The sequence below is a fragment of the Kluyveromyces marxianus genome, chromosome 2, assembly GCF_001417885.1.
Source record: "Kluyveromyces marxianus DMKU3-1042 DNA, complete genome, chromosome 2".
Lineage (NCBI taxonomy): Eukaryota > Fungi > Ascomycota > Saccharomycetes > Saccharomycetales > Saccharomycetaceae > Kluyveromyces > Kluyveromyces marxianus.
In genome coordinates this window covers 444,190-469,810 of record NC_036026.1, presented here as the reverse complement: position 1 = coordinate 469,810, position 25,621 = coordinate 444,190, and the positions used below count along the sequence as shown (strand labels likewise).

General features: G+C 38.1%; 12 protein-coding genes and 1 non-coding gene across 13 annotated transcripts; 6 read left to right on the top strand and 7 right to left on the bottom strand.

Moving 5' to 3' along the window:
* Window positions 1-294: 294 nt before the first annotated feature.
* KLMA_R210 lies at window positions 295-368 on the bottom strand. The gene has a single exon. It is a non-coding gene; the product is annotated as a tRNA-Asn (tRNA).
* A 2,734-nt stretch (window positions 369-3,102) lies between these two features.
* Window positions 3,103-4,809, bottom strand: PAC11 (dynein intermediate chain; the record flags this gene model as incomplete). Its single annotated transcript, XM_022817815.1, has 1 exon — window positions 3,103-4,809. The coding sequence occupies one exon, from the start codon at window positions 4,807-4,809 to the stop codon at window positions 3,103-3,105; it is 1,707 nt and encodes a 568-aa protein (XP_022674544.1).
* Window positions 4,810-5,074: 265 nt separating this feature from the next.
* Window positions 5,075-5,953, top strand: SLD5 (DNA replication protein SLD5; the record flags this gene model as incomplete). The annotated part of the gene is made up of 1 exon (XM_022817814.1): window positions 5,075-5,953. The coding sequence occupies one exon, from the start codon at window positions 5,075-5,077 to the stop codon at window positions 5,951-5,953; it is 879 nt and encodes a 292-aa protein (XP_022674543.1).
* Window positions 5,954-6,142: 189 nt separating this feature from the next.
* Window positions 6,143-8,566, bottom strand: RAD53 (serine/threonine/tyrosine protein kinase RAD53; the record flags this gene model as incomplete). The annotated part of the gene is made up of 1 exon (XM_022817813.1): window positions 6,143-8,566. The coding sequence occupies one exon, from the start codon at window positions 8,564-8,566 to the stop codon at window positions 6,143-6,145; it is 2,424 nt and encodes an 807-aa protein (XP_022674542.1).
* A 914-nt stretch (window positions 8,567-9,480) lies between these two features.
* Window positions 9,481-10,743, top strand: DGA1 (diacylglycerol O-acyltransferase; the record flags this gene model as incomplete). Its single annotated transcript, XM_022817812.1, has 1 exon — window positions 9,481-10,743. The coding sequence occupies one exon, from the start codon at window positions 9,481-9,483 to the stop codon at window positions 10,741-10,743; it is 1,263 nt and encodes a 420-aa protein (XP_022674541.1).
* Window positions 10,744-11,089: 346 nt separating this feature from the next.
* Window positions 11,090-12,181, top strand: RRD2 (peptidylprolyl isomerase RRD2; the record flags this gene model as incomplete). The annotated part of the gene is made up of 1 exon (XM_022817811.1): window positions 11,090-12,181. The coding sequence occupies one exon, from the start codon at window positions 11,090-11,092 to the stop codon at window positions 12,179-12,181; it is 1,092 nt and encodes a 363-aa protein (XP_022674540.1).
* Window positions 12,182-12,230: 49 nt separating this feature from the next.
* ESA1 (NuA4 histone acetyltransferase complex catalytic subunit ESA1) lies at window positions 12,231-13,547 on the bottom strand (the record flags this gene model as incomplete). The annotated part of the gene is made up of 1 exon (XM_022817810.1): window positions 12,231-13,547. The coding sequence occupies one exon, from the start codon at window positions 13,545-13,547 to the stop codon at window positions 12,231-12,233; it is 1,317 nt and encodes a 438-aa protein (XP_022674539.1).
* Window positions 13,548-13,898: 351 nt separating this feature from the next.
* On the bottom strand, window positions 13,899-15,182 carry PRP46 (mRNA splicing protein PRP46; the record flags this gene model as incomplete). Its single annotated transcript, XM_022817809.1, has 1 exon — window positions 13,899-15,182. The coding sequence occupies one exon, from the start codon at window positions 15,180-15,182 to the stop codon at window positions 13,899-13,901; it is 1,284 nt and encodes a 427-aa protein (XP_022674538.1).
* A 282-nt stretch (window positions 15,183-15,464) lies between these two features.
* On the top strand, window positions 15,465-17,495 carry PUS7 (pseudouridine synthase PUS7; the record flags this gene model as incomplete). Its single annotated transcript, XM_022822746.1, has 1 exon — window positions 15,465-17,495. One exon carries the CDS (start codon window positions 15,465-15,467, stop codon window positions 17,493-17,495), a length of 2,031 nt encoding a protein of 676 aa, XP_022674537.1.
* Window positions 17,496-18,047: 552 nt separating this feature from the next.
* SSP2 (Ssp2p) lies at window positions 18,048-19,187 on the top strand (the record flags this gene model as incomplete). Its single annotated transcript, XM_022822745.1, has 1 exon — window positions 18,048-19,187. One exon carries the CDS (start codon window positions 18,048-18,050, stop codon window positions 19,185-19,187), a length of 1,140 nt encoding a protein of 379 aa, XP_022674536.1.
* An 80-nt stretch (window positions 19,188-19,267) lies between these two features.
* Window positions 19,268-20,758, bottom strand: MET7 (tetrahydrofolate synthase; the record flags this gene model as incomplete). Its single annotated transcript, XM_022822744.1, has 1 exon — window positions 19,268-20,758. One exon carries the CDS (start codon window positions 20,756-20,758, stop codon window positions 19,268-19,270), a length of 1,491 nt encoding a protein of 496 aa, XP_022674535.1.
* Window positions 20,759-21,495: 737 nt separating this feature from the next.
* On the top strand, window positions 21,496-24,039 carry KLMA_20201 (non-specific serine/threonine protein kinase; the record flags this gene model as incomplete). The annotated part of the gene is made up of 1 exon (XM_022822743.1): window positions 21,496-24,039. The coding sequence occupies one exon, from the start codon at window positions 21,496-21,498 to the stop codon at window positions 24,037-24,039; it is 2,544 nt and encodes an 847-aa protein (XP_022674534.1).
* Window positions 24,040-24,097: 58 nt separating this feature from the next.
* KLMA_20200 (SGT1 superfamily family) lies at window positions 24,098-25,621 on the bottom strand (the record flags this gene model as incomplete). Its single annotated transcript, XM_022822742.1, has 1 exon — window positions 24,098-25,621. The coding sequence occupies one exon, from the start codon at window positions 25,619-25,621 to the stop codon at window positions 24,098-24,100; it is 1,524 nt and encodes a 507-aa protein (XP_022674533.1).

Here is a 25,621-nt window from a genome sequence, read left to right as displayed (position 1 = left end):
AAAAAAAAAGGGATAATAGGCCTTCTGACGTATCTGAGATTCCTATCTTTTCTAGCTTAGTATGTCCTAGTGTATAACCAAACCAGCCTAATGAAAGCAGCCCTTTGGGTCATTATATTCTTCTCTACTTTAAAGTATCATCATTATATTTCGCTATTTTTCACTATTATATTATAATTATAGCTCTAGCTAGTTCTAGCTAGCTCTGCATTGCTCTCTGTAGGTACGACGAGATGCGAAAGATAACAAATTGAAAAATGAAATTAAAAAATGAAATTGAAAAAAAAAAACAAACGACCTCGGTGAGGATTGAACTCACGATCTTGCGATTAACAGTCGCACGCCTTAACCAGCTTGGCCACGAAGTCTACTTGTTGGAGAAGAAACAAGTACATATTGTAGTAGTCCAGTCTGTGTGGTCACAAGACGGCAACGACGACGACAGACACCTTTCTGTTTCCTTGTTCTTCCTCTCCTCCCCCCCTTAGCCGTGTGACAGATTACTACTACTACTACAGGTACCTCACCTCGTTGTGGCTGCTCCCAAGACAACATCAGACGTTAACTCTGACAAATCATACAGCATCTCAGGAAGTCCCAGTGGAAAATCTGAGCTGGATCAAACACATACATAAGAATCTCCTTGTACATACTCTATGCGCGATGCGCGATGTGCCTAACTCGACAGCCTTTCGCTATGCGGACTTAGCGTTGAACTGCCTAGAGGGGGCAAGAACAACCACAGATCCGAAAATGCTGCACTCAGTAATGTATGCCCAAACGGGAAGAGTCAATGTCGAAGCTCACACAGAATCTAAGTAGCCAGTGGAATTGATAAGATCCCAAGAGCGTTCATCTCGGGAACTGACTGACTCATGAGGAAGAAAAAATACACCGAGAGTTCAATGAAGCGAAGGAGAGGAAAAGAAAAAAAAAAAAAAAAAAAAAAAAAAAGAAAACGAAAATGCAACAAAGTACGCTTTCTCGGAGACACAGAGGCGGTGAAAAAGATGCTGTTTGAAGCGAAGAGCAGGAATGAAAGTATAAAGAAGCAGTGTGTGTGTTTTTACGGTTACGGTTTGGTTTGGACACATCTGTTAAACAGATTTTCGTTGCTGTTTTTGTTTGTCCGTCTGCGCCGGCAGTTGAACCTGTTGCTGGATATATATGTATACGGGAAATATTTTTGTTGCACGTGATTTTTAAATATGTCAAAATGTGTCAAGACGAGGTACTCTACGGACTCTTCTGTGAAGAGTAGCTCATCGGAGGGTCTCGAAGCAGGCCCAAAGCCATTGGTGCAAGAGACGAAGGATGCAGTGAGCGCACACTCGCTGGTAGTGAGTGTGGATGGGTCTGGTGACGAGGAGGAGTTCTATGGGGATGGGGATGGGAACGAGGGTTCAGAACGCTGTGGCAGGGACTCCAATGGGGACAAAGATGGGTTTATCTCTCGGGTCTCGACGATCATAGATAACTACCATAAGGAGTCTATGATGTTGAATGAAAATGTAGCGGACGTGCCCTTATATGACAATGCTATGTTTGATCCGCTTTCCAGGCGTGCTAGTGTGCGTACGTGTGGAGAGCAAGATCGAGGGAATAAGAGCATTGAGGCTGACGAAGAGGAATCGGGACCAGGGATTAAAGATGACGGATTGTATAACAGCAACGATATTATAGACCCTCCTCCGGATGGAGGGTACGGATGGGTATGCTGTGCATGTGTTGTGGTGATGAATTTCTGTACGTGGGGTCCAAATACCTGCTACGGTGTATTTCTTTCGTATTATCTATCGTCTCATTATTTCCCAGGAGCGTCACCGTCGGACTTTGCAATCATCGGAGGTCTCATGGTGGGACTCACGTTCTTTTGTGTTCCGATGAGTGCGATGCTCATGAATATGTTTGGTTATAGAACTGTTATGTTGTGCTCTGTTGTGCTGGAAGCGGCTGCGTTCGTGGCTTCTTCCTTTGTCACGACAATTGGGGAATTGTATTTCACGTATGGTATACTGTTGGGTGTGGCTAATGGAGGCATATACGGCTGCAACTCCATTGTCATTCCGGGTTGGTTTTTGAAAAAAAGAGCCTTCGCTAACGGTGTTACGCATATCGGAGTTGGTCTTGGAGGTTTGGTGCTGACCTTTATTGTCCATGCTTTAATAAAGAATACCGGATCCCATAAGTGGGCCTTGCGGTTCTTGGGAATTATGACATTGGTTCTTAACACCATAGCAGGCATGATGATCAAAATTAGAGTCCCCAAGAATCCACCCCCAAGGAAAAGCTCATTACAAATGTTGAAAGAAGTTTACGATATTGGGGTTTATAAATCTCTTCCTCTTCAATATTGCACATTGTGGTCTAGTTTAAGCCAAATCGGTTACGTCATTCTACTCTTTTCATTACCAAACTATGCATTATCCATTGGATTGAGCTCATCTCAAGCAACCGCCACGCTTGCTCTGTTCAATGGTGGTCAGCTAATCGGGAGACCTGGCATGGGCTATTTATCCGAAAAAATGGGTCGTGTCAATTTTAGCATTTCCTGTATGAGTTATGCAATCATTCTCATCGGTCCGTTTTGGTTCAATGTGAAAAACTATTCTGCAATTTTAGCATTTGCATTTTTGCTGGGTTTCGGTGCTGGTGTTTGTAATGTTAACATTGTTCCATTAGTCGCTGATGTCACAGGAATTGCACATTTCCCAGCAGGTTTAGGGTACGCCAATGGTTGGAATGGAGGCGTTACTATAATTGCAGAAGTCATCGCTTTAAAGCTAAGAAACTATGCACTAGCAAAACCTTATTTGCACTGTCAGATATTTGTCTTGGTCATGTATTTTGTGGGCACTTTATGTTTGATTCCATATCGTGAATGGAAAGTAAGAAGAATGCTAAACGCTAAACTTTCCGGAGATGTCGAAGACGAAAAACTAAAAACAAAGTGGTTGATGCTGCTGAAACCTGGCATTGTTAACTATTTCAAACGTGCATTCTATCTTGTTAGATGCTAAAGGAGCATTTTAATGGGGTAAGTTTCCGGATAAATTTAATACATTCAGATTTATAATAATTAACACATTGCTGTTTTTAATCTTATACATTTAAATCTTTAATAACGTAGCAATAAACCGAGTTATCATCACCGCTCAATAATACCAAATGGGTATCGTCTTTAGTCAAGAATTGAACTGATCTGAATTCTGAGAGGCTAGTGTCATTCGGTGAAATATTTATTACTTGGGAAAAGTTATCGTCAGATAACCGCAGGTTTTCTTTTTCCTTGGTTTTTGGTAACACTTTAAAAATACGTAATGAAGAAGGTGACAGTAACCCAGCAAAATATGCATCATCATTTTCTATCCAGTGTCCTGAAATTATTGTGTCATCCATCTCAATTACAGCTATCCGTTTATTATTAATTGTGTCCCAAAAAATGCAAGTACCGTCTAAAGAATACGAAAAGAATACTCCGTCAATATCTTTACATGCACACATCCCTAAAACGGGGCCCTCATGAAACAAGGAATCATTTTCATAATCTGCCTGAAAGCTCATTGGTAAAAATCCATTATTATCTTTACTGATTTGGTAATTGGCTTTCTTATCTGCCTTTAAAGGTAATGGTCCGATTTTGAATATAAAGCCATCCTCACAGCCAAGATATATAAATGATGGGTCTGTTGGAAGGGTTAACATACAAAGAATGCTTAGTTCGTCATACAATGACATTGTTATCAGATGGTCCATATATCTGGTGTCTTTATCAGTATTTTCTTTTGAATAGAGCAAGTCCGTTCTTGGCAATGGAGTAATTTTAATATTATTTTCTGACTTTAACGACAAATCTAGAGTAGAAACTGATTTAAGCTGGCCGTCAGTGCTCGCTAGCAACACTGCATGTGTATTAAATTTCTGGGGTATTATTGAGAACACGGGATAATTGTGATAGTTTTTAGATATAATGTTACGCTCAATTTTGAAGTTCCCGTTAATCTTTATTGTACGCAATTCATACAGAATGATCTTTCCCGTATAGCAAGTAAGTAGAATAGAGGTTATCTTTGAATTTGAGTTGTGTATAAATTTACATCTCATAATGTTTTGACCTTGAAATACAACAGTGTCTAATACCTCTCCAGATAATACATGAGATACTTGTACCGATGAACTTTTCACATATTTTGATTCAATGTGAATCACACTCACTAGAAAATTGTCGAAAATATCGCTATCAACAGAATATACATTTGAAACGTCACCAATTGGAATATTTGTCTCTATTTTCTGTACCAAATTGAACTGTAAATCATCATTTAATTGTTTAAACGATGTTTCAAGAGTTGCTTCCAAGGATTCTTTTAGAGAAAAAGTCTCTTTCTTGAAAGTCATATCTTTTTCATTAATAACGGCAGCTTCAGACTTTAGTAGTCTATTTTCTTCTTGCTGAATAACTTGTACTTGCTCTTCCTGCTTCTCTGGTATTATGTCCACAGGTATGTTGACGTTACGCGCGTCCGTATTTTCGTTATCCTCATATTCATCAGTTTGTATTCCAACATCATAGGTTATAACTGACGGTTCAGTCAGTTTGGAATCAGTCTCTTCAATTACATCTGTTTGAACTGATATGCTTACTGTTTCTGTTGTCTTTGCCGCCTGTACTGGATTATCATTTACATTGATTGCCTTAGTGATATGCGAAACGAAAGGTATAGATCCATCAGTATCAATTTTCTCCCGCTGTTTTTGAAGAGCTTGAATCTTCTGTTTCATAAGCTGTATACGGTCATCTTTATCCATTGTAATGCGGTCTGTGTACGTTGCTGGTCTTAATGACTTACTTCTTTCGGGCTTTCACGTGTATTTTATTCCATACAAGTAAATTAAGCGTTAATTTTATATTCATCTACTATATTTTAGTAGATCTTCCATAAACCTCTAAAACTAACAAAAGGTTAAAACAAAAAGTCATAGGTACATGGTTAAAAAGGCTAGCTTTCTGCTATAGTGTGATATATATATACTGAATAACATTATTTGAACTGAGTTTGCATATACCTACAAAATGAATATTGATATTGATGATATTCTTGCTGAATTGGATAGAGACACGACCGCCGTGGAAAGAGAATCGTCCTCTTACGATGATGTTGGCAATAAAACAGTAGGTGGAAATGGTGTCTCGCAGTTAGGAGATGTTGAGAAACAATATTCAGTACAATCTAGTAAATCAGAAAGAATTAGCGATTTTCAGAAGCTAGTAACTCAATGGAGGAATGAGAGAATGAGCCCTGAGCTACTACCATATCCGCATGAATTAATGACAAGGACTCTTCACAGAATTCAAGAGAGAGTTGAACTAATAGAAACATTGTCTATGGGTTATCTTGAGGATGACAGAGAATCAACAGTAGACTCGAAACTACCATTGTTATGCATGGAAGCTGAGTTAGAACGCTTAAAGTTTCTAGTAAGATCGTTCATAAGATGCCGATTAAGCAAAATTGATAAATATAGCATTTATTTGAGACAGCAATCTGAGCTTCCAGAGAATCCATATTATGGTAGGTTGGATTTGCTAATGTCTGAAGAGGAGGTTAAGTATCACATGAAGCATTCTGAGATTTTATTAAAACTATTCAATAATTCTATTCTCAAGCATTTACCAGAGGAACTTCAAGCTGTGAACGATACAGAAGGATCTATTAGCATGGTTGATGAGCCAAATTGGCATAAAACTGTTTTTATTCTAGTGTGTGGTGGGGTTATTGATGAAACAGGGACTGACTCGAAACTAACAACTGATGAAGATGGAAAACCTTGCTATTCCGTAATTATAGAAGATTTGAATGAAGAAATCTACTTACTGATAGGCGCAGTTTATGTGATCCGTTACAGTGTTATCAAGGACCTCATGAATGAAGGACGCGTGATTCTTATATAGGTAGATAGGCTCCACTTAATATTTTAGCATATAGAGTTTATCTAAATCATAAATGATACCTCCACTCTCTGATATGATACGGGATCAGCGCCAAAATCCAGATCGCGTGCGCTGAAAAATATTCTATTAATTACGGCATATTATAAAGGTTTGAATTATAAATTCAATAAGTTTAATGCTAAGGTTGGGTCACAAAAATCCTTCAAAATCTGGTTTCTGTGTTTGAGCAAGTTTTGCCCTTTTCGTTGTCTGAGGTTGTGATTGTGAAAGAGATACTGAATGAACTCTTTTGAGAGCATTATTTGTGCTTTGTTCTGTATTTTCATCTGCAGAATCAGAGTTTTGAGATAGATAATTGATCGACAATTGTTGTTCTTTTTGACTCCTTGGATGATGTGATGACCTTGACTTCATAAACTCCATAAACTTTGGAACGAGACCCAATTCTTCTTGGGTTTGCTTATGCAGCAAGACTTTGGAGTTCTTTTCATTTATATCTCTCTTACCTTTTTGGAATAAACCAGTGGTATCATTGAATTCAACCTGGAAAGAGACGGTGTCACCATTTGTCTTGTCCCATATGATTTGTACTTCGTCACCTTCATGCAGTAAAATCTTAGTACCAGATATAACTTTTTTACCATTCACATAACTAGAATTAGTTCCACTCTGGCAGTACCACACATCGTCCAAACCTTGTGCAGGTGATTCATATATGCTATCACCAACGGCATGTCTCTTCTTTAGAATAAAACAGTGTATCCTCGATAAACGATTATCGTCAATTTTACAGTTACATTCATCGGATCTACCGATAAAGAATGGATTGATACCCTGTTTTATTTCAATCTTCCCTTTGATTGAAGAGTTAGGGAGTGAATGCAACGTAAGGAATAGACCATTTCCGTTTACCTTTGTTAAAGGCCTGCTTATGCGTTTGTTATTCTGGGAGTTAGAAGAGGTATCTGAATTATGATTATTATGTGATTTCATCGGATTGGCTTTAGAAGAGTTAAATTGGAGACCCTGTGGTTGACTAGCTTTTAGTGGTGCAATTTGTGGAACTTTGAATACAGGGTCCTTATTTGTAGTTTTAGACAATGGTTGCGCAGGCTCCTTTTTGGAAGCTTCTGATCTTTTCTTTGCCAAATAAGAACCATATTCCAGTTCATTCATGCTATCTACGAACTTCTGCTGAGACAAAGACTGTGATATGGATATCTGCGATTCTGCACTATCAGTATATGCCATCTTGATCCAAGGATGTTGCAACGCTTTTTCGGCGTCCATTCGTTCCTTTGGATCAACATTTAATAAAGAGTCGATGAAATTCCGTGCCTCTTCAGATATTCTATAGTCTTTTAATGGACCCTCGTGGTACGAACCACGTTTGATTTGCTTGAAAAGTTCATTTTGAGACTGACCACTAAATGGAAGATGACCGGTCAGAATGACATATACCAGACACCCAATAGACCACATGTCTACCAGAGATGAATAAAGATCTCTGTTGGTTTTGTCCTCAATATTTTTCCCTTCTATAACTTCAGGAGCCACGTATGCAAGTGTACCACAGAATGTGTTCAAAAAAGTGTTCTGATTCTGAACTTTAGCTAAGCCAAAATCAGTAATTTTGATCAGGACTGGGTCATCTTGTTCTATCATAATATTATCTGGTTTTAAATCTCTATGGCTGATACCTTGATCATGCATGTATTTAACAGCCTCTAGTACTTGTCTGGTTATTTCTCTTCCGGCATCTTCCCCAACGGTTCCATGCGCCGCAACAAAATCCATTAAATCTCCTCCACTAACAAACTCCATCAACATGTAGTAATTATCATCATCTTCATAAAAGTCTTTGAGCTTGACAATACGAGGGTGGTCAAGTTTCTGCAAGATATCTAGCTCTCGCTTCACCCCATCAAATTTATCCATGACTTTCCGTTTATGTATTATTTTTACAGCAAAAGTTTTACCAGTTGACCTTTCAACGGCTTTTTTGACTGTTGCAAAGGCACCTTGCCCCACAATGGAGTCCGATATTGAGTATTTTTTGTGTATTCCCTTTAGTTCGATTTCACCCAACCCTCTTCCTGTTTCAGATGAACTTGGGGACCCAACTCTCCTCGCACTACCAAGTTCTTTCAACGTTCGTTTGAAATTTTCGTTAACAAATATAACCAAACTAACCACATCCTTTGGAACGCCTACGCCAACACTGATCTCGTCCCCCTGTGTAAGGATGTGATTGGTATCCTTCTGTATCCGGGCGCCATTTAACCAAGTCCCGTTGGTAGATGTATCCTTGATCATAAGCGTCCCCTCTTCCCCAAGCATGATGACAAAATGCCGATTCGAAAGTCTTGATATATCTCCTAAATAATAATCACACGCTTGGTTCCTACCAAATGTCCATGTCTTCTTTATCGATGCAGGATTCTTCAACACTGCCTCTGGCTTCACCTTCAAATCTCGAAGATTAATCTGACCAGAAGTACATATTACTCGACAAACAACATCGTCATCAATTTGCTCTTGTGAAAACTTATCGATAAGATATTTCTGTGTAGCTTGAGTAGCTTGTTGGGTTGGCTGTGTTACCACATCCATTTCAGTCTCTTCGAATTACACTCTATCGATACTTTGCGCAAACAAATACCTTTAATTGAGTTTCCAACAGCAGAAAAAAATAAGCACTGTCGGTACCTTGCTTTATCAACTTCACCTTAGTGTCAATTCCACTACAATATTTCAGTATGATGACCCTGTAATTGTCCCCAGAAACATTGTTAAGTCAAAGGCATCATATCCACTGTTACAATACTTTAGATTCCTAAATTTCATCTCTAAAACGCGTAAACACGTGAATTCAAATCGATGAAAAAAAAAAAAAAAAAAAAAAAAAAAAAGAGAACGCGTGAGCAACGAAATACTGACTGAGCACAGAACCAGTTTATTTGTCATTCTTGGACTAATATTGCAAAACAACTAACTTCTAAAGCCATTTCACGATCCCATGTCCATTATTCTCTAGAGATGAGCAGCCTTCAAGGTGTTAACGAACGTGTAAAGTTGTTCTCAGTAACAGAACTAAGAACTCAAGGGTAGAGGACTTATTCTAGTTTAGTTGTAAAAATGTATATAGTTTAGTGTATAATACGCTAAGGGCAATCACTTCGTTGATGATTCATGATTTCAAATGTTAAACAGCATATAACGGTTTTGGTTACTGTTTTTACGCTTTTAATCAACACGTTGAAGATTATTGTCTCGGGAAATTTTTGGTGACACGTGATGTTCCATGATCGTCGCTCTAAGGGAATAATTGCCTTTATATCATAAGACTAATTTCCGTTTTGTAATCAACTGTAGCAAATACATCTCAGCTTTAATGCTTTCGTAGATGAGAGACGTTCAATGAATTATAATTGAGGGCAGAGTTAATTGTGTGGTGGTATTTTAGTATATAATAGGATTTTTTGGGTTTTTGGTTGGGTTTTTTGTCTTTAAATATCATTATAATTATGAACACTGATGCAGTTACGGATGGAGTGAGGAAAAGAGTGGTTAAGAATGAGTCTGGGGGAGATGGGGATACTGGGGATAGGCCCAGCAGTGTTCCTAGTGCTGATGATGTTGAGTATGAGCGGAAAAAGATGTGTTATTGCTCCACCAATATACCCATGAAACGCAGAATGCAGACTTTAATGGTAATATGGTATACCGGATCCATTGTATTTATGACTATTCTGTCGCTATTTGCGATTGTAAATCCATGTCTATGGTGGTTTGTCTTACCTTATGGTTTATACTACTGTGTTGATAGGACTCCTTCTAACGGAAACGCTGTGAAACGGTATTCTCCATGGTTTAGAGGGTTGGGTATATGGTGGTACTTACGGGACTACTTCCCGGTGAAACTATATCAGACTGCTAAATTAGAACCTACTTTTACGTCGATTGATGCTAAAGAATTAGAAACTGAAGCACGCGAACCTGGATATCTTGACAGCAGTGAATTTGTTTCGCCCAGTAAATGGTGGAGCCCCTTTAAAGACAAAGCGGAGACAGTAAAGGCTACTGGCCCAAGATATATTTTCGGGTATCACCCTCACGGTGTGGCAGCATTCGGGGCATTCTCTGCATTTGCAACTGAGGCATGTGGCTGGGGAGAAAAGTTTCCAGGTATAAATAACTGTTTACTGACACTTGTGAACCAATTTCAGATTCCAGTTTATCGTGACTACCTTTTAGCTCTCGGTATTACTTCTGTTGCCCGAAAAAATGCTATGAAAATATTGGACAACAATTACTCAATCACAATTGTCATTGGTGGAGCTAGTGAAGCAGCAATCAGCCAGATTGGATCTACAGATATTATTTTGAACAAACGGAAAGGTTTTGTGAAATTAGCTCTTCAAGCTGGAAATGTTAGTTTAGTACCCGTTTATGGATTTGGTGAAACAAGCTGCTACAAGATAATACAGCTGAACCCCGAATCAAAACTACGAAGATTCCAAACTTGGGTGAAATCCACATTCGGATTCACTATCCCAGTTTTCTTCGCCCGTGGTATTTTCAATTATGACTTTGGCCTATTACCTTATAGGCATCCAATTAATGTAGTAGTTGGAAAGCCAATACATATCAAGGAGAAGATCGAGCATCCTACAATTGAACAGATCGACCATTATCACAAGCAGTACATTGCTGAACTACAGCGCTTGTTTGATGAGTATAAAGGAAAGTTCGGCTATGGAGATAAAACTTTAAATATTGTTGAGTAACTTTGTCGTGGTAAAAAAAAAAAAATAACATACACCTCTATTTAATATACACTACAGTGCATTTAAGCAGCACTGGTTTATAGAATCAAGGATGAATAATACATTTTACAGGTTAGTGTAGTCATTGGTTTGGTTTCTTTTAAATGTCTTTATTTTATTTTTATGTATTAAACCACGATACTCTTTATATTTGTAAATATGGCTCGCAGAAACAAAAAGAAGAAGGTTAAATTGGAATCAAAAGGTTTTAACCGTAAGCATCAAATATCGGCAAACGAACACTTGCTTTAAATACCACCTTCAGTTGTGGAAAAAGTACCACTGTAATAATAAAATATCTGAAACAATGGCAGTTAAAAGGTTGATCAATGATAAAGACATGGAATTATGGAAGGCGTCTCAAACCTTCCAAGATTTGATAGGGTTCATAACTACTTTAGCAACAAGTGTAGAAGGGAGAGAGAATGGAGACTACGTACAGCCTATTAGTGATCATGTCCAGAAGCTTATAAAATTGTTGGATAGTGTTATTGATATTATTGCAAAGCATGAGGTAATTAAGGATGCTAATACTTCAAGATTTGGTAAGATCGAATTTAGGGATTTTTATGATGAACTTGCAGAAAATGTGTCTGACATGGTAGTAAAGACACTTGAACTTGGTTCGGATACAGTGAAGAGTGAACAATTAAGTGATCTATGTACATATTTGACTGAATCATGGGGTGACAGGACACGGATTGACTATGGGTCTGGACATGAATTGAACTTTATATGCTTTTTGTACTGTCTGTTTGAACTAAAAGTGCTAGAACTGGACAAAGACAGCACAAACGCAGTATTAGTCATCTTCATCAAATATCTAGATATTATGAGAAAATTGGAGACAAAGTACTGGTTAGAGCCAGCTGGTTCTCATGGTGTGTGGGGTCTTGACGATTACCATTTTCTACCCTTTTTATTCGGAGCATTTCAATTGTCTACTCATAAGCATTTGAAACCAAAATCTATTCATAATCCAGAAGTCGTGGAAATGTTCCAGGATAGGTATCTATATTTTGGATGTATTGCCTTTATTAATAAAGTGAAAACTACGGCATCATTGCGGTGGCACTCCCCAATGTTGGATGACATTAGCGGAGTGAAAAAATGGTCTAAAGTTGCAGAAGGAATGGTGAAAATGTACAAGGTAGAAGTGTTATCGAAGTTACCAATTATGCAACATTTCTATTTTGGGGTGTTCTTGCCATGCCCAGATGGCGTAACAGAGTATTCTACAGAGAGACAGCATGAAATTGAAGAATCGTCATGTTGTTCTGATGGCTCATCTCATCCTCATAGCACATGGGCTGACTGTTGTGGCATTGCTGTGCCTAGTGCCATTGCTGCCTCTGAAATGTCACACAGACAACATGAGAAACGGATTCCATTTGATTAAAAAATGTTCATATTAATATTGTTATATAGTATTTAGGATGAACTAATATTTACCATGCAAATCTTAGCTGTGACGCTGTAAATACAGGAGGAGTCCATATTAACTTTTCCGGATCTATGGATCTTCTCTTGTTGTTCATAAGCTTTGTATATCGTTTCATGACATCATTATTCAAATACATTATATGTTGCCCGCGATAAAATCGTAGAATTTCCAATGCCTTGGCGGTGTGCAAAATATCTGTAGTTGTCATTGAAGTAATTGAACTTATTTCGTCAATGGTTATTTCTTGGCCATGTTCTACTAGTAGTTTGATTAGAGTATCTGCCCAGTATGCTCTGTAGGATAATAGACCTAAATCGGATAAAGGCTTTTCCGGAGATCCTACTTTGCCTTCTTTCTTTGATAGTTCATAGGAAAACTCTATTAACAATCTACCATAACCCATTCTTTGATATTGCGGGAGAGTTAAGATACAGGCAACATTATATCCATCAGCAGATTCTTTTTCCTTTGAGAAGTATCCTACAATGTGATGTCCTAGTTCATCTCTTCTGGTCATACAGTAAAACAAAAACGGATCAACATCGTAGTACAAAGTTTTATGATCCAAGAATAGTTTGGACAATAGACATAAGTTACGGCACCAAGATCTTTGCTTACGTCCATCGATTTCAAAAAATGAAACATAGTCATCTCTATAAATCTCATTTCCTGGTGGGTGTCGTAGAGTACACTTCTTTCTGTATCTTTCATATTGTTTCTTTGAACCAAAATATTGTAGAGAAAAGTCATCTATATATATCACATCCTGATCTGTGAGCTCTATTGGATATGGAGAAAAGTACCAAGGTTCAATTTCATACTTTCCCATGATGATCTTGTCGAAGTTTCTCACCCTAGCAACTTCATTTTGATTCTGGGTCATCGAACCTGAAGTACGAAGCTTTTTTATTTCATCCTCTCTGGAGATGTCCTCGTTTGGAATACCTTGGACATTTAAGTTGTCTAAATCCATCATGTCACCAGCTTCTGGAGAGATACTGGATGTCTGAGGAGTAGCGCTCTTGGTTTGTTGCTTCTTTTTCTTAGAATCCTTCTTATCTTCAACCTCTTTTGGCCTTGGGAAGATGACTTCTTTGCTAATCTCTAATCTATCCGCTGTGATCCATTCATCTAAACGCTTATTGAAGTCTTCATAATGGACATAGAATTTTGGAGGATCCCTCCTATTGTTGATAGATAGGATTTCAGCAAGACGGTCTTGTCCATCTTTCAAAACCCAACACTTACAACCTACAAAGATCTCATCGATGCTATCGACTTTGTGAGGGATCCCAGGCTCACTTTCTTCACCGTGGCTCATCTTTAAAGTTGCTTATATAGCTGGCCGAAAGGTATTTCTATTTCACTTCCTCTTGCCTTCTCTGCTCTGTTTGTTCTTCTTGAATATTGTAAATGAAATGATAATTTCATTATTTTCTGTCTTGAAGTTTAAGTGTGTTCACGTTAAGAACAGTACAATTATGTATTACTTTCTTGGAACTTAATTTGAAAACAAAAAGACCGCCAGTCAAATTTACACCCACATATTTTACATTTTGGAGTGTATGTCTTGTGAAGTCACTAAATCCAGTTGTAGATTCCATTTTCTTGCAAGTAAAAGTGGTATGAGTAGGATCATATATATAATAATGATAATTAAAGGTTATATGCACTAAAATCTTTGAGAAGCCAAAGTTGGATTCCATGGCAAACCAGGATCAGATTCCTCGGTAGCACCTGGGTCTTGTTTCCATATTTTGATGCTTTTATCGCCTTCTCCGGTAATGAGGCGTGTGCCAGTAACATCAAATGTGCTACATAATACAGAGCGTTCACTATCAAGTGAACCAGTAACCGCAGGGGTTTTAAAGGTTTGATACTTATGGCCTGTCTTATAATCAAAAAATGACATAGTACCATTATCCCCCCCTGCAAATAAAATATTATCGTCATTTATAGAGACTGAATTAATGATCCCGATATCTTGTGACTGAAAGTTGGTCAATAATTGGCCTTCAGGTAATTTCCAGGATCTAACATCATTTGTTGAGGCAGTCGCAAAACTAAACTCATTTGGACATAGCGCAAGATCTCTAACGTTCCTACTGTGGTGGGTGAGCGTTTTGGCTGATTTGCCTGCAACTATATCCCATAATCTTATAGTCGCATCCGCAGAGCAACTTATAATTTGTGGGTCTACAGGAAGACACTTCACTTTATTTATTGGACTCTTGTGGCCGGGTAGAATTATTATTTCGGCTCTAGATCTAATGTCCCATAGTCTTACTACTGCGTCTCGTCCAGCTGTAGCAATTATATCTAATGTCGGGTGAACATCTACTGTATGAACCCCAGATAAATGACCATGAAAGTCTCTAATTGCTTTGTTCGTTTCTAAATCCCAACACTTAACCAGTTTGTCTTCACTAGCTGAAAACATGTATGGGTGCCTATTTGAAACAACGATGTCTCTAACGCTCATCACATGCCCCATTAATGTTAATCTCAATTTCCCGGTTGCTAACTCCCATATCTTAATCGTGGTATCGTTGCTTCCAGTTGCAAACCATTCATTATCTACTGGATCTACCGATACACATCGTACCCATCCGGTATGTCCATTTATTATCTTGTTTAGCTTCCATGGAGCATGCCACTCCGGTTTATAGCTTCGTATCTTATCATAACGTTCTAAAAGGGAACCTGGTTCTTGTGTACCCTGTTTATTAGTAGCATCAAATTTGACCATCGAGTTAGTTTGTAAAGAAGTTACTGCAGTATTTGAATTGCGTTCGCGAGAAATGAGACCTGTCGATATTAGTTCATTTCCCGTGGTCTCACTTTCATATGATTCATCTAGGATATCTGCATGTTTAAACTCATTATTCCATCGTGATTTAACGTATATATCATCGCCTGAAAGCTCAGTCACAGGTCCTGTAGCTTTAGAATCCATTGGATATGTTCGTTCCAAACAGCAATTCTTCAATGATGATTATTAAGGGATCACAATCCCTTCCAGTATTAAGCTTTGAACCTTGGGGCTGTATATGTTGTCAGTTCTTATTCTCAATCATATAAAACGGTTCGTTTCTTTTATTTGAAAAATTTAAGCTCATCGCGTCTCATCGCACAATATATCCTAAGGACTACTACTAGTAAAGGCTTTATTAAATGAAAAGAATTGGATGAATACTGGGTAACAGCTGTTCAGAACACGGTACTCAAGAAAGTTAACATGTCTAAACATACATTGACAGGTGAATCGGAATTGGTCGCTGAACAACATGAAGTCAAGCGTACTAAGATTTCTGATGGTATTAACGATGGTTTGAATAATGGTAATATCACTGAGGAAGACGTTGGTATCACAAAATACCTCAACAATGATAGCTCCGGTTTCAAGGGTCAAATTAAGCAAAGGTACACTGATTTTCTTGTTAATGAAATCACGAAAAAGGGTGAAGTTGTACATCTAACGGACAAAGGGTTTAATATGCCAAAAAAGCCTAAGCCAACTAAGGAACAAATCGAACAGTCTCAAAAAGAGGAACATGAAAGAAGACAGAACTTCAAGGTCGATTCTGAGATAAGAAATGAGTTGGTAGCTTTGCTAGAAGAAGAAAACGTCCAAAAGATTGAAGAGGTCTATCGTACTGGTAAGCAAATTGAAATACCAAAGGTATTTGAAGACAAATTGGAAAGAACTAAGATTCATCAATTGTTACGTAAAGGTTTTGAAAATAAGTTAGAATCTGTTACCACTGCTGACAACCAGTTTATTATTGGTATGGCAACTCGTCAAACGCGTGTCAGCAAACAAGAACTAATCGAACAAACTAAGGACAAGAATGGAGTTGAGAATTGGGGATACGGTCCATCGAAATCGTATATTCACTTCACCGTGTACAAGGAAAACAAGGATACTATGGATGTTGCTAATATTTTGTCAAAGTATATGAGAATTCCAACAAGATTAATTAGATTTTCCGGAACCAAGGATCGTAGGGCTGTTACGTGTCAAAGAATGTCAATCTCTAAGATTGGACTCGATAGGCTAAACGGCTTAAACAAAGGTCTTAAGGGAATTGTCTTGGGTGGCTACAAATATGAAGATGAACCTTTAAATTTGGGGGATTTGCAAGGTAATGAATTTACTATTGCTATCAGAGATGTTACTTTGAAAAACGAATCTGATGATTTAGAGTCAATTCTATCTACCGGTGTAAAGTCTTTGCAAGAAAATGGGTTCATCAACTACTTTGGGATGCAAAGATTTGGTACTTTCAGTGTATCAACGCATCAAATCGGTCAGGCTTTACTTTCTGGTAATTGGAAGCAAGCTGCAGATCTAATTTTGGCTGAGCAAGAAAACGTGTTACCTGCATCCAAAGACGCTAGAAGAATATGGGCAGAATCCAGGAACCCTATTGCAGCTTCTAGGGCAATGCCACGTCAGTGCTTGGCAGAAAATGCAATTCTAAACGCCTTATGTAACGAGGAAAAGGATGACTCTACCCAAGATTACACGATGGCTTCTTACCACAATGCTATTCTAAAAATTCCAAGAAACTTGAGAACTATGTATGTGCACGCTTACCAGAGCTACATTTGGAATAAAATTGCCAGTAAAAGGATTGGGCTATTCGGCTTAGAAGTTGTAGAAGGTGATTTGATCGTTGATGGTTCAGAAGATGTTGCTTCTGTTAAACAAAGCGAGCAAGAAGATGAAGATTTCGACGAAGATCTACGTGAGTCCAAATTTATTCGTGCTAGACCTGTTACTGCTGAAGAAGTTGCATCTAAGAAGTTCACTATGGAGGACATTGTGCTACCTACCCCTGGATTCGATATTTTATATCCAAATAACGAAAAGTTACGTCAATTGTATGTTGACATCATGGCTAAGGATAACATGGATCCATTTGATATGAAAAGAAAGGTTAGAGATTTTTCTCTTGCTGGTTCTTACAGACATGTCATCCACAAGCCAACGGACATTGAATTTAAGGTTGTTTCCTATGAAAATCCAACAGATCAACTAATCAATACCGACTTAGAAATACTAAATGCAAACAGAGGAAAAGACAATGGGCAAACTTACATGAAGGCAAAACTTGAAAGATACATGAAGGTCAAGGAAGGAAGCAAGAAGGCTGTTATCGTAAAATTCAAACTTGGTGTATCTGCATACGCAACTATGGTTCTCCGTGAATTAATGAAGTTGGAAACATCCCGTCGTGGTGATATGTGTAATGTTAGTGCATGAGCTATTCTCCTAATCACTTATTTTTATTCTCTTCTATGCATGGTTAAGACGTTTTTCGTTTAAAAACGTGTGTATTGTTTTACTATTACTTTATTTAGTTTTATGATAGGCATTCTACGTACAATATAATAATCCATTGTAACAAATCATTACAGATGCAAAGATATAGTTGATATAATGGGCTTGAAAGCTTAGATGAGGTGTTTCCCAGGAAAACATTCCGTTTCTGAGCCATTTTCAATGTGTCGGAGTTCTGTGTCTTTCTTCTTTTCTGTTTTTCAACTTAGTAAAAATCTGACACTATAATGTCAGTGTCACAAACTGGGCTTTAAAAGTATAAATACTCCTGTAACTATAAAATCTACACAAGATACTCACTTAGGATTCAGAGAAAGACCATTTTAGAGTGTATATTTCTTATTGAACATTATATAAGATCATTTGAAAGAGAAAATACTAATAAAAATAGCAAGCTATTATCGCTAAATTACTTAACCATAGTCACTCATTTTTAAAACTTCATTGTAATTGGCAATAAAATAAAAAGATATTATGATATCAGAGGGAAGTTTTCTAGATCCCCAAGCTGCGGCAAATATATATGGCCAGAAAAAGGCATCTGATGCTGGAACAATGCTAACAAACTCAACAAATAGCAAAACTTCATCTTTGAACTTTGAGTTGTTTGGTTTTAGAAGGAAAGCAAAGCAATATTTCGAAACGACAACCCAAAGGTTCAGGGAGTATGGGATTGATAAGGATTTAATACGTGGTAGTATTAACTCAAGACCAAACTCTCAAGATGAGACGGGTGAGAATAACCAATCAAAAATAATGATGGATATGTTATTTGAAAAGGCCAACAATGGTGCCAAACAAGAGATTGAAAAAATTAGCGGTGGTGGAAAATATGGTGTGCACATCTCAACCACACCAAAAAGTGTTCCAGAATTAGTTTGTGAAGCAGTGTATCAGGATGTTCATGGGGAAATTCTCCTTGGAAGTCCTGGTTCTGAACTTGCAGAAATGTCTACAAATGAACAAAGAAGAATAGTAATCTTCAACGATTTACCCAAAAATATTGGTGTTGGAGCTTTATTGGCCCAAATTGGTGGAGGTCCTTTAGAAAAAGTCATGTACAGCTATGGTGATAAGCATGATTCAAATAATGTGTCATATGTTGAACTCCATTTCTTATTCCCTGCTGATGCTGCTCATTTCATGAAATTTGCCAGGTTCCATTTATTTAAAGTCAATGGGGTCCATCTAATACCTCGTTGGGGCCAAAAAGATTCAGGTAGTCCTTCAGACATCCAACAATATATTAATCCAGACTTATGTGGTAACATTCAAAATTTTGATTCTACTGGGGCACGTCGCTGTCTAATCATGAAAAAATACTCTAGGAAACACAAATCACTTTCTAAGGATTTGAATCCAAAATCTCATATATATGATTTGGATATCCAAGAGATCATAAAGGACTTTAATCAATTTGGTCAGATCTTGGAGATTTCTCCTCTTATATCGAGAAAAATCTGCCTCCAGATCAACTTTCATGATATCAGAAGCGCAATAGAGGCGATGAAGAGTTATGAGACATCTAACTCTTACTTGAATGATAGATACTCAAAGGACTGGTCCATCTGGTATGGTAAGGACATTGTAGATAAGCCATGCATTGAGGTTTAAATATATATATACATATTTTGAAGTTCTATAACTATATTGTAGTCTAAATACTAATTACTCATTATATGGAAAGTATTCATTTATTGAGATAAGTTTTTATCCATCACGACCAAGAAACCACCAACAAGGTGCAAAGAGCCTGTTACAAAAACGTCAACAGGTTCATCGATGGCCTTGATTTCATCGAAAGCAGCTTGAATTGATGAAGTCACTTTAATATTTTTCTCGGCAGTGCCGCTGCCTAAAGAGGACCATTCTTGGTGCAAACTCTTCTGCACTTCTAGTTTTTCAACTTGTTCCTTGGAAGTATTCAGTGAAACAAGATCTGCACTATAGTCCCCGCTTTTCCAAGTCACATTATTGGTAAAGATCGCCATATCAAAATGAACCTCTGGACTAACGGTCTCGTAGAGATATCTGAGTAAAGCCCTTGCATCTCTGGATTGTTGGTTAAAAAGCAAGACTTTTTTTCTGTCTGAACCTTCTACAGTCTTCTTAAACCATCCACTAGCAGCTGTGATACTTTCCTTTGTATGAGCTCCATCCACGTACCACGTAATATTTCCATTTTTGATGGTTTGGCACCGTCCTTCCCAGATCGTAGTTTCCAAGCCTTTAACGAACTTGCCTGGAATTTCGGCTGACTCGGAGAGGTTTAATGGTTCGTTGAGGACACCAATGGAATTTAAGTGTTCATGCGCAAGGGCTACTGCTAATGATGCGTTGACAACTTGGAAATCACCTGCAATACCAAGTTTTACTGACTTGAGTTGGTTAAACGTAGGAACTTGTGTCAACGACGTGTTACGTTCTACTGCCCTCTCCTCTAAAACTTTCAAACCCTCAGGTGGTTGACCTGTAACGGTGTAAGCAGGAGCTCCATTCTTGAAAATTCCACCTTTGTTCCACGCAATTTCTTCAATTGTGTTACCCAACATAAAGGTATGGTCAATCCCCAACGCAGACACACCACACACGGTAGGCTTCTCGATAATATTCGTGCTATCAAACTCACCACCAACTCCCACTTCGTATATACAAGTCTTACATCCCTCTTGCATGAAAACATGGAAAGAAAGCAACGTCAAGTATTTGAAGTACCCAGGCTTCTGACCTTTAGTCATATGGGGAAACTTCGTCTCATCAGAACTCGTCTCTTCTAACTTGTCCCAAACCTCGAAAAAGTACCTCGAAAACAATTCCTCGTCAATCGGCTCCCCATTGAGTCTGATTCTCTCTCTCACAGACCTCAAGTGAGGCGAGGTGTACAACCCAATTTTCCCACCGATCTGATCTCTATACTGACTCAAAATTCCTTGCGTAAAAGCAGCCGTAGAACCCTTCCCCTTCGTCCCAGTAATATGCACAACATTCAGTCTATTGAAATCAGAAACTGAATACCCAATTCTACGCGACCATTCCTGCATCTCCCAAATATTCATCATGTTCTTCCGATCACCGGATAATCTAATAGCCATAATATTCGCATAGTTCGACTGTAAAGAATTCAAGGCTTGAACCGCATCTTGATAGTTTCTCTTTGCCATTTTTAACCCTAGCGATAAATACATATCCTGGCCTATAGCAACAGTATCACTAACTCTTTTAACGCCCCGTCAAGAACCCACAATTTACAATTTACTTTCGCATATTCATATGTAATCGCTAAACCTCTAAGTCATCGCTGAAACTTCCTGTTAAGCACACATGTCGCATAATCATATGGTTACCCGGTCTACCACACTTTTCCACAATTTTTTTTTGAAACTTTTCGGATTTGAAAAAAAAAATTTACTTGAGATGAAGTCACGTGATATGTTTCAACAACTTTTCGTTTTAATAGCAGTGGATTTAATGGTATATTCTATAATAATTATATCATCATCGACATGCACCATTCAAGCATTGTTATTTAAGTTAGGAAAAAAGGGCACTGCAGCTGAGACATTAAACTAATATTTTAAACTAGGTGACAGGAATACGGTATTACGTGAACTGATAGGTTTTCGTTTGATAGAGAAACTGTTTTTGCTTGCTTGTGTGCTGGGTTTTTTCTGTGATATATATACATATTTCGAATTCCATTGATTTTGGGTTTTAGCATTGATTTAGAGATAGCACAATTGTTTGATACAACTTGGCCAATCTGGGCCTATATTGTACTAGAAATAACTAATTTGGATTTGGATTGGCAATTTTAGGTCAAATCGTGTTGGAATAGATTGGAATTTTATTCGAAGAACCCTTTTTTTGTTGTGGGTTTTAATGGGGATAAGGTAATATAATAATTAGTGGACATCATCCGGCAATGTTTACGAGCAAAGCTGAGCAGAATAACATTAAGGCTAGCATAGCAGCTTCGTATGACAAACTCTACAGCCAGTTTAGCTCTGAGGTGTTGAGTGAGGTTGGAAACTATAAAATTCTGAAGTTTATCGGCGAAGGTTCGTTCGGTAAGGTATACCTAGCGGTGCATAAGCTAACGCATCAGAAGGTTGTTTTGAAGACGGGAAACAAGAAGGATCCTAATGTGGTACGAGAGGTGTTTTACCATCGCCAATTTGACTTCCCGTACATTACGAAGCTTTATGAGGTAATAGTCACCGAATACAACGTGTGGATGGTTTTAGAATATTGTTCGGGCCACGAGCTTTATGAGCATCTCTTGCAAGAGCGAAGGTTGTCGCTGGAGGAATCTAAGAAACTTTTTTCGCAGATTGCTAGTGCAGTGTATTATGCGCACGAACTAAAATGTGTGCATCGAGACTTGAAATTAGAAAACATCTTGTTGGATGGCAACGGTCACGCGAAGCTTACAGATTTTGGGTTTACTAGAGAAATGGCCACTAGGTCGCAGTTGGAGACGATCTGTGGGACCACGGTTTACATGGCGCCAGAACTTATCGATAGGAAAAATTATGACGGGTTCAAAACAGATATTTGGTCCCTTGGCATTATCTTATACACTATGATAAACGGATACATGCCATTTGATGAGGACGACGAAAATGAAACAAAGTTGAAAATCGTTAATGAAGAGCCAGTTCTTACTCAAGAATGGCTATCTGAAGATGTCGAAGATTTGATTAAGGGAATGCTCCGTAAGGACCCCAACCAGCGAATTACAATGGAGGAAATCCTCACCCATCCTTTCCTTCAGCCTTACGGGACCGTCACAATGGAAAAAACAGATAAACTACTTGCTAAGCAAAGGGGTGGAAGTCTTCATTTTCATTCCAAACATGAAAAACGCTTGTTGAAGAGGTTGAAGCAATGTGGCTTTGATACCGGATCGATCAAAAAATCGGTTAATAAGAGAAAATGTGATTCATTAAGTGGATTATGGTTTCTCTTGTTGGAAAGAGAATCTAACAAGGAGCTAGGAGTACCGAAAAGGACAAGGTCTGTTCTCTCAGTAAGAAAAGTGTTCGAGTCATCCGTAAATATGGTCATGGATGACATCCTCCTTCAAAGTCCGGAGTGTACTAAAACAAATTCATTGAAGAAGATATTAAGCCGCAAAAGCGTCGATCAAGAGGTACCCCACCAAGTAACACCTGCTCTCGCACCTAAAGACTCGCGAAAAGTGAATAGCAATGGTAATCACGAAGTTGCAGAACCAGCATCCATCGGGTCGGGTGATAATATATCTAAGAAAAAAGGGTTTTTCCAGCGAATGTCTTCCCTTTTCAAATCGAAAAAGCATACACCTCAGAATGATGGTGAATCCCTGACACATAGAAACTCCTTGCATACTCTTCCACCTCTTTCTGGTAAAAGGCGACATAAAACGGGCTCAAATGATTCGCAGGTTCGTTCTCTCCCAGAGGTTAAAGCAAACCAGAATTCAACAGATCCCAACGTTCAATTTGAGGACATTACAAATAAAACAGAACATAGAGTGAAAAAACCCAAATCTCACTCTTCGATCGATATTCCAAATACCCCGAGCGGCTCAGAGTTGGATCGTCATCGCTTATCTGGGAGTGCAGATGAATTTTTGAAGCTTCCGAATGGTAGAGGAGACAGAAGATCATCTATTGTATCGCAACACTCAGCTGTTTCTAACGATACATTTAATTCAGAATATTCAACAGATGCACAATCCGGATCGAGGTCTAATATTACTCAATATTCCAGTCGCATAGCAAATACTTCTGATACAGGTAGTAATCGTAAAAATGTTAGAAGGACTCTCAGTGTACTATCTACTACCTCTAGTAACTCGGAATTAAGTTCAAAAACTGATTCCTTCTATGATATTACCACTGCTTCATCACCAACTACCATGGACATTCGCTCAAACTTTAACATTAGATCTGAATCACAATTTCCAAAAATGAATGGCAATTCGCCGTGGCATATACAAAGGGGTAAGTCGCCGGTCGGTCGCCATGCTAGAATGACCAACCGTTCTCTAAACAGAAAATTCCGACATTCTAATAATAGTGGAACCCAATCTGTAATTCAAGAAGAAGGCTCATTCGATGATGAAAATGAAAATGCTGCTAATAGACCGGAAATTAGCGAATACGACAGTGCGGAAATTACAACTCATAGTGACAGCGAAACGCCATCAAAGGCAAATACACCTCTATATACTCTGAGTGAAGGTCATAACGAGTCCAGACCAGTGGCATTTCTTGTTCGAAGATCCGCAAGTGAAGGAAGTTCATGGTCCCATCCCCACGCTGAATTACTGGAAACTGCCAGCATTCCAATAATCAAGACAAATACTAAGAGCTTTATAGAAGAAGACGAATACGAAGCTAGCATTGCGGCAGATGACGAAGATAACTCTCTAGAAGATGACGAACATGATAATAGCAAGTGTGCTATCGCACCAGTATAAGTTTATATTCAATTACTTTGTTTTTATACAATTTTGCAGTATATTTTGGGTTGTTTAATTAACGTCTATTGTAATTTTCCAAGATTGTTTTTAGCGGCCCTAGTGGTGCACCATCGACAGATAGAGACTTTATTAAATCCTCGATAGAGTCCTCATATTCGGATATTTCATTCGATGAGCTTTGTAAGTCTCTTTGGATATCTGTGTCACGATCTTCTTTGGTTGACTTTGGATGATTTTCATTTTGGGTTCTAAGGTTTTCTATGTAATTATCTGAGAGATTAAGGCCTTCCTTCAAAAAAAATTCGAAGAAGTCATCTTCATCAATTTCAGGATCAGAACCCAAACCCAAATCGGATTCTGACTCTGCGTTTGGATTGCCCTCATTATTGTGTTTTACTTCCCGTTCGTCGTTGAGAATTCCAGTGAAGTCAGATTCTTCATTAAGAAATGACATAAGACTAGTTTTCAACGTATCCAGGGAGGTAACTTTTATATCAGATTTTTCATTTGTATCCAAGAGTTCCCAATCAATAGGTTTTAATTCATATTTTTGTGATATAATGTAGTTGTCCCTTAAGACAGTTTGTAGATCCTCTTGGCTTTTCTTGCCAGTAGTAGTTTTCTCCAATATTCCGTTTGCTAACATATGAAGGATAGACGTTTCGAGTATTTCACTTAAAGTTTTCTCATAATTCTCTCCTTTCCCTGTCATTTTGCTATATTTTTTGACTAGAGCAGCGTGAGCTGATGGTATTGTCAAGTTAATTTTATCCTTCAAAACCTCCTTTGAGTGGGATATAGGTATGTCATAGGTGGACGACATAAAATGTGATACAGCTAAACTGACAATTTTGGGATCATTTTTAAGTATGGCAGCTACTTCTGGATCAGACACCGTAATTGTCGTTGTGTTTAGTTTATCAAGGGCAGAATTAGGAAATACGTTCAAAAAGGATTCTCGTATTTTAGTTTCGATGTTTGGTAAAGGTAACAGTTTGGAATTCTCTTTCTTAAGGTATGAGATCGATTCGATTTTACTCAAGCCACGATCAAAGTAGAATGTTGTTGGAATGTATTTAAGCCTTCCCATTGTTATCCATATCCTATTGTTACTAATTGGATATTCTAGTTCTTCCGGGATAACGTCATTCGCCTCCATTAGTATAAACTCACCATCAGTATCGCATACCTTAATATACGTACATGGACCCACTCTTCTTGAGAAATTTAGAAGAATCGAAAGAACTAATGCCTCTTCGTCTCTTGCATTATCGCCCATATGGAGTGAACCAAAAATATAATATTCCCCAGAAAGGTATTCTCGAATCTCCAACGTGACTCCGTTAAAAGAATTCCAAGGATAGCTCTTATTCCATGGTTCTAGCATTGATATTAGCTCTTGTAACTGTGATTTAAGTATTAGTTGCTCGCTATCTTGGACTAGTTCATCAAAGTAAAACACTCCGAATACTAGAGTAGTACCGTTTTCCTGATCGAAAATGTCATCTTTTAGACCTGATTCATCGCTCTGCCATAGCCATTTATCATTCACACGTCTTTCAGGCTTTATCACGCCCAT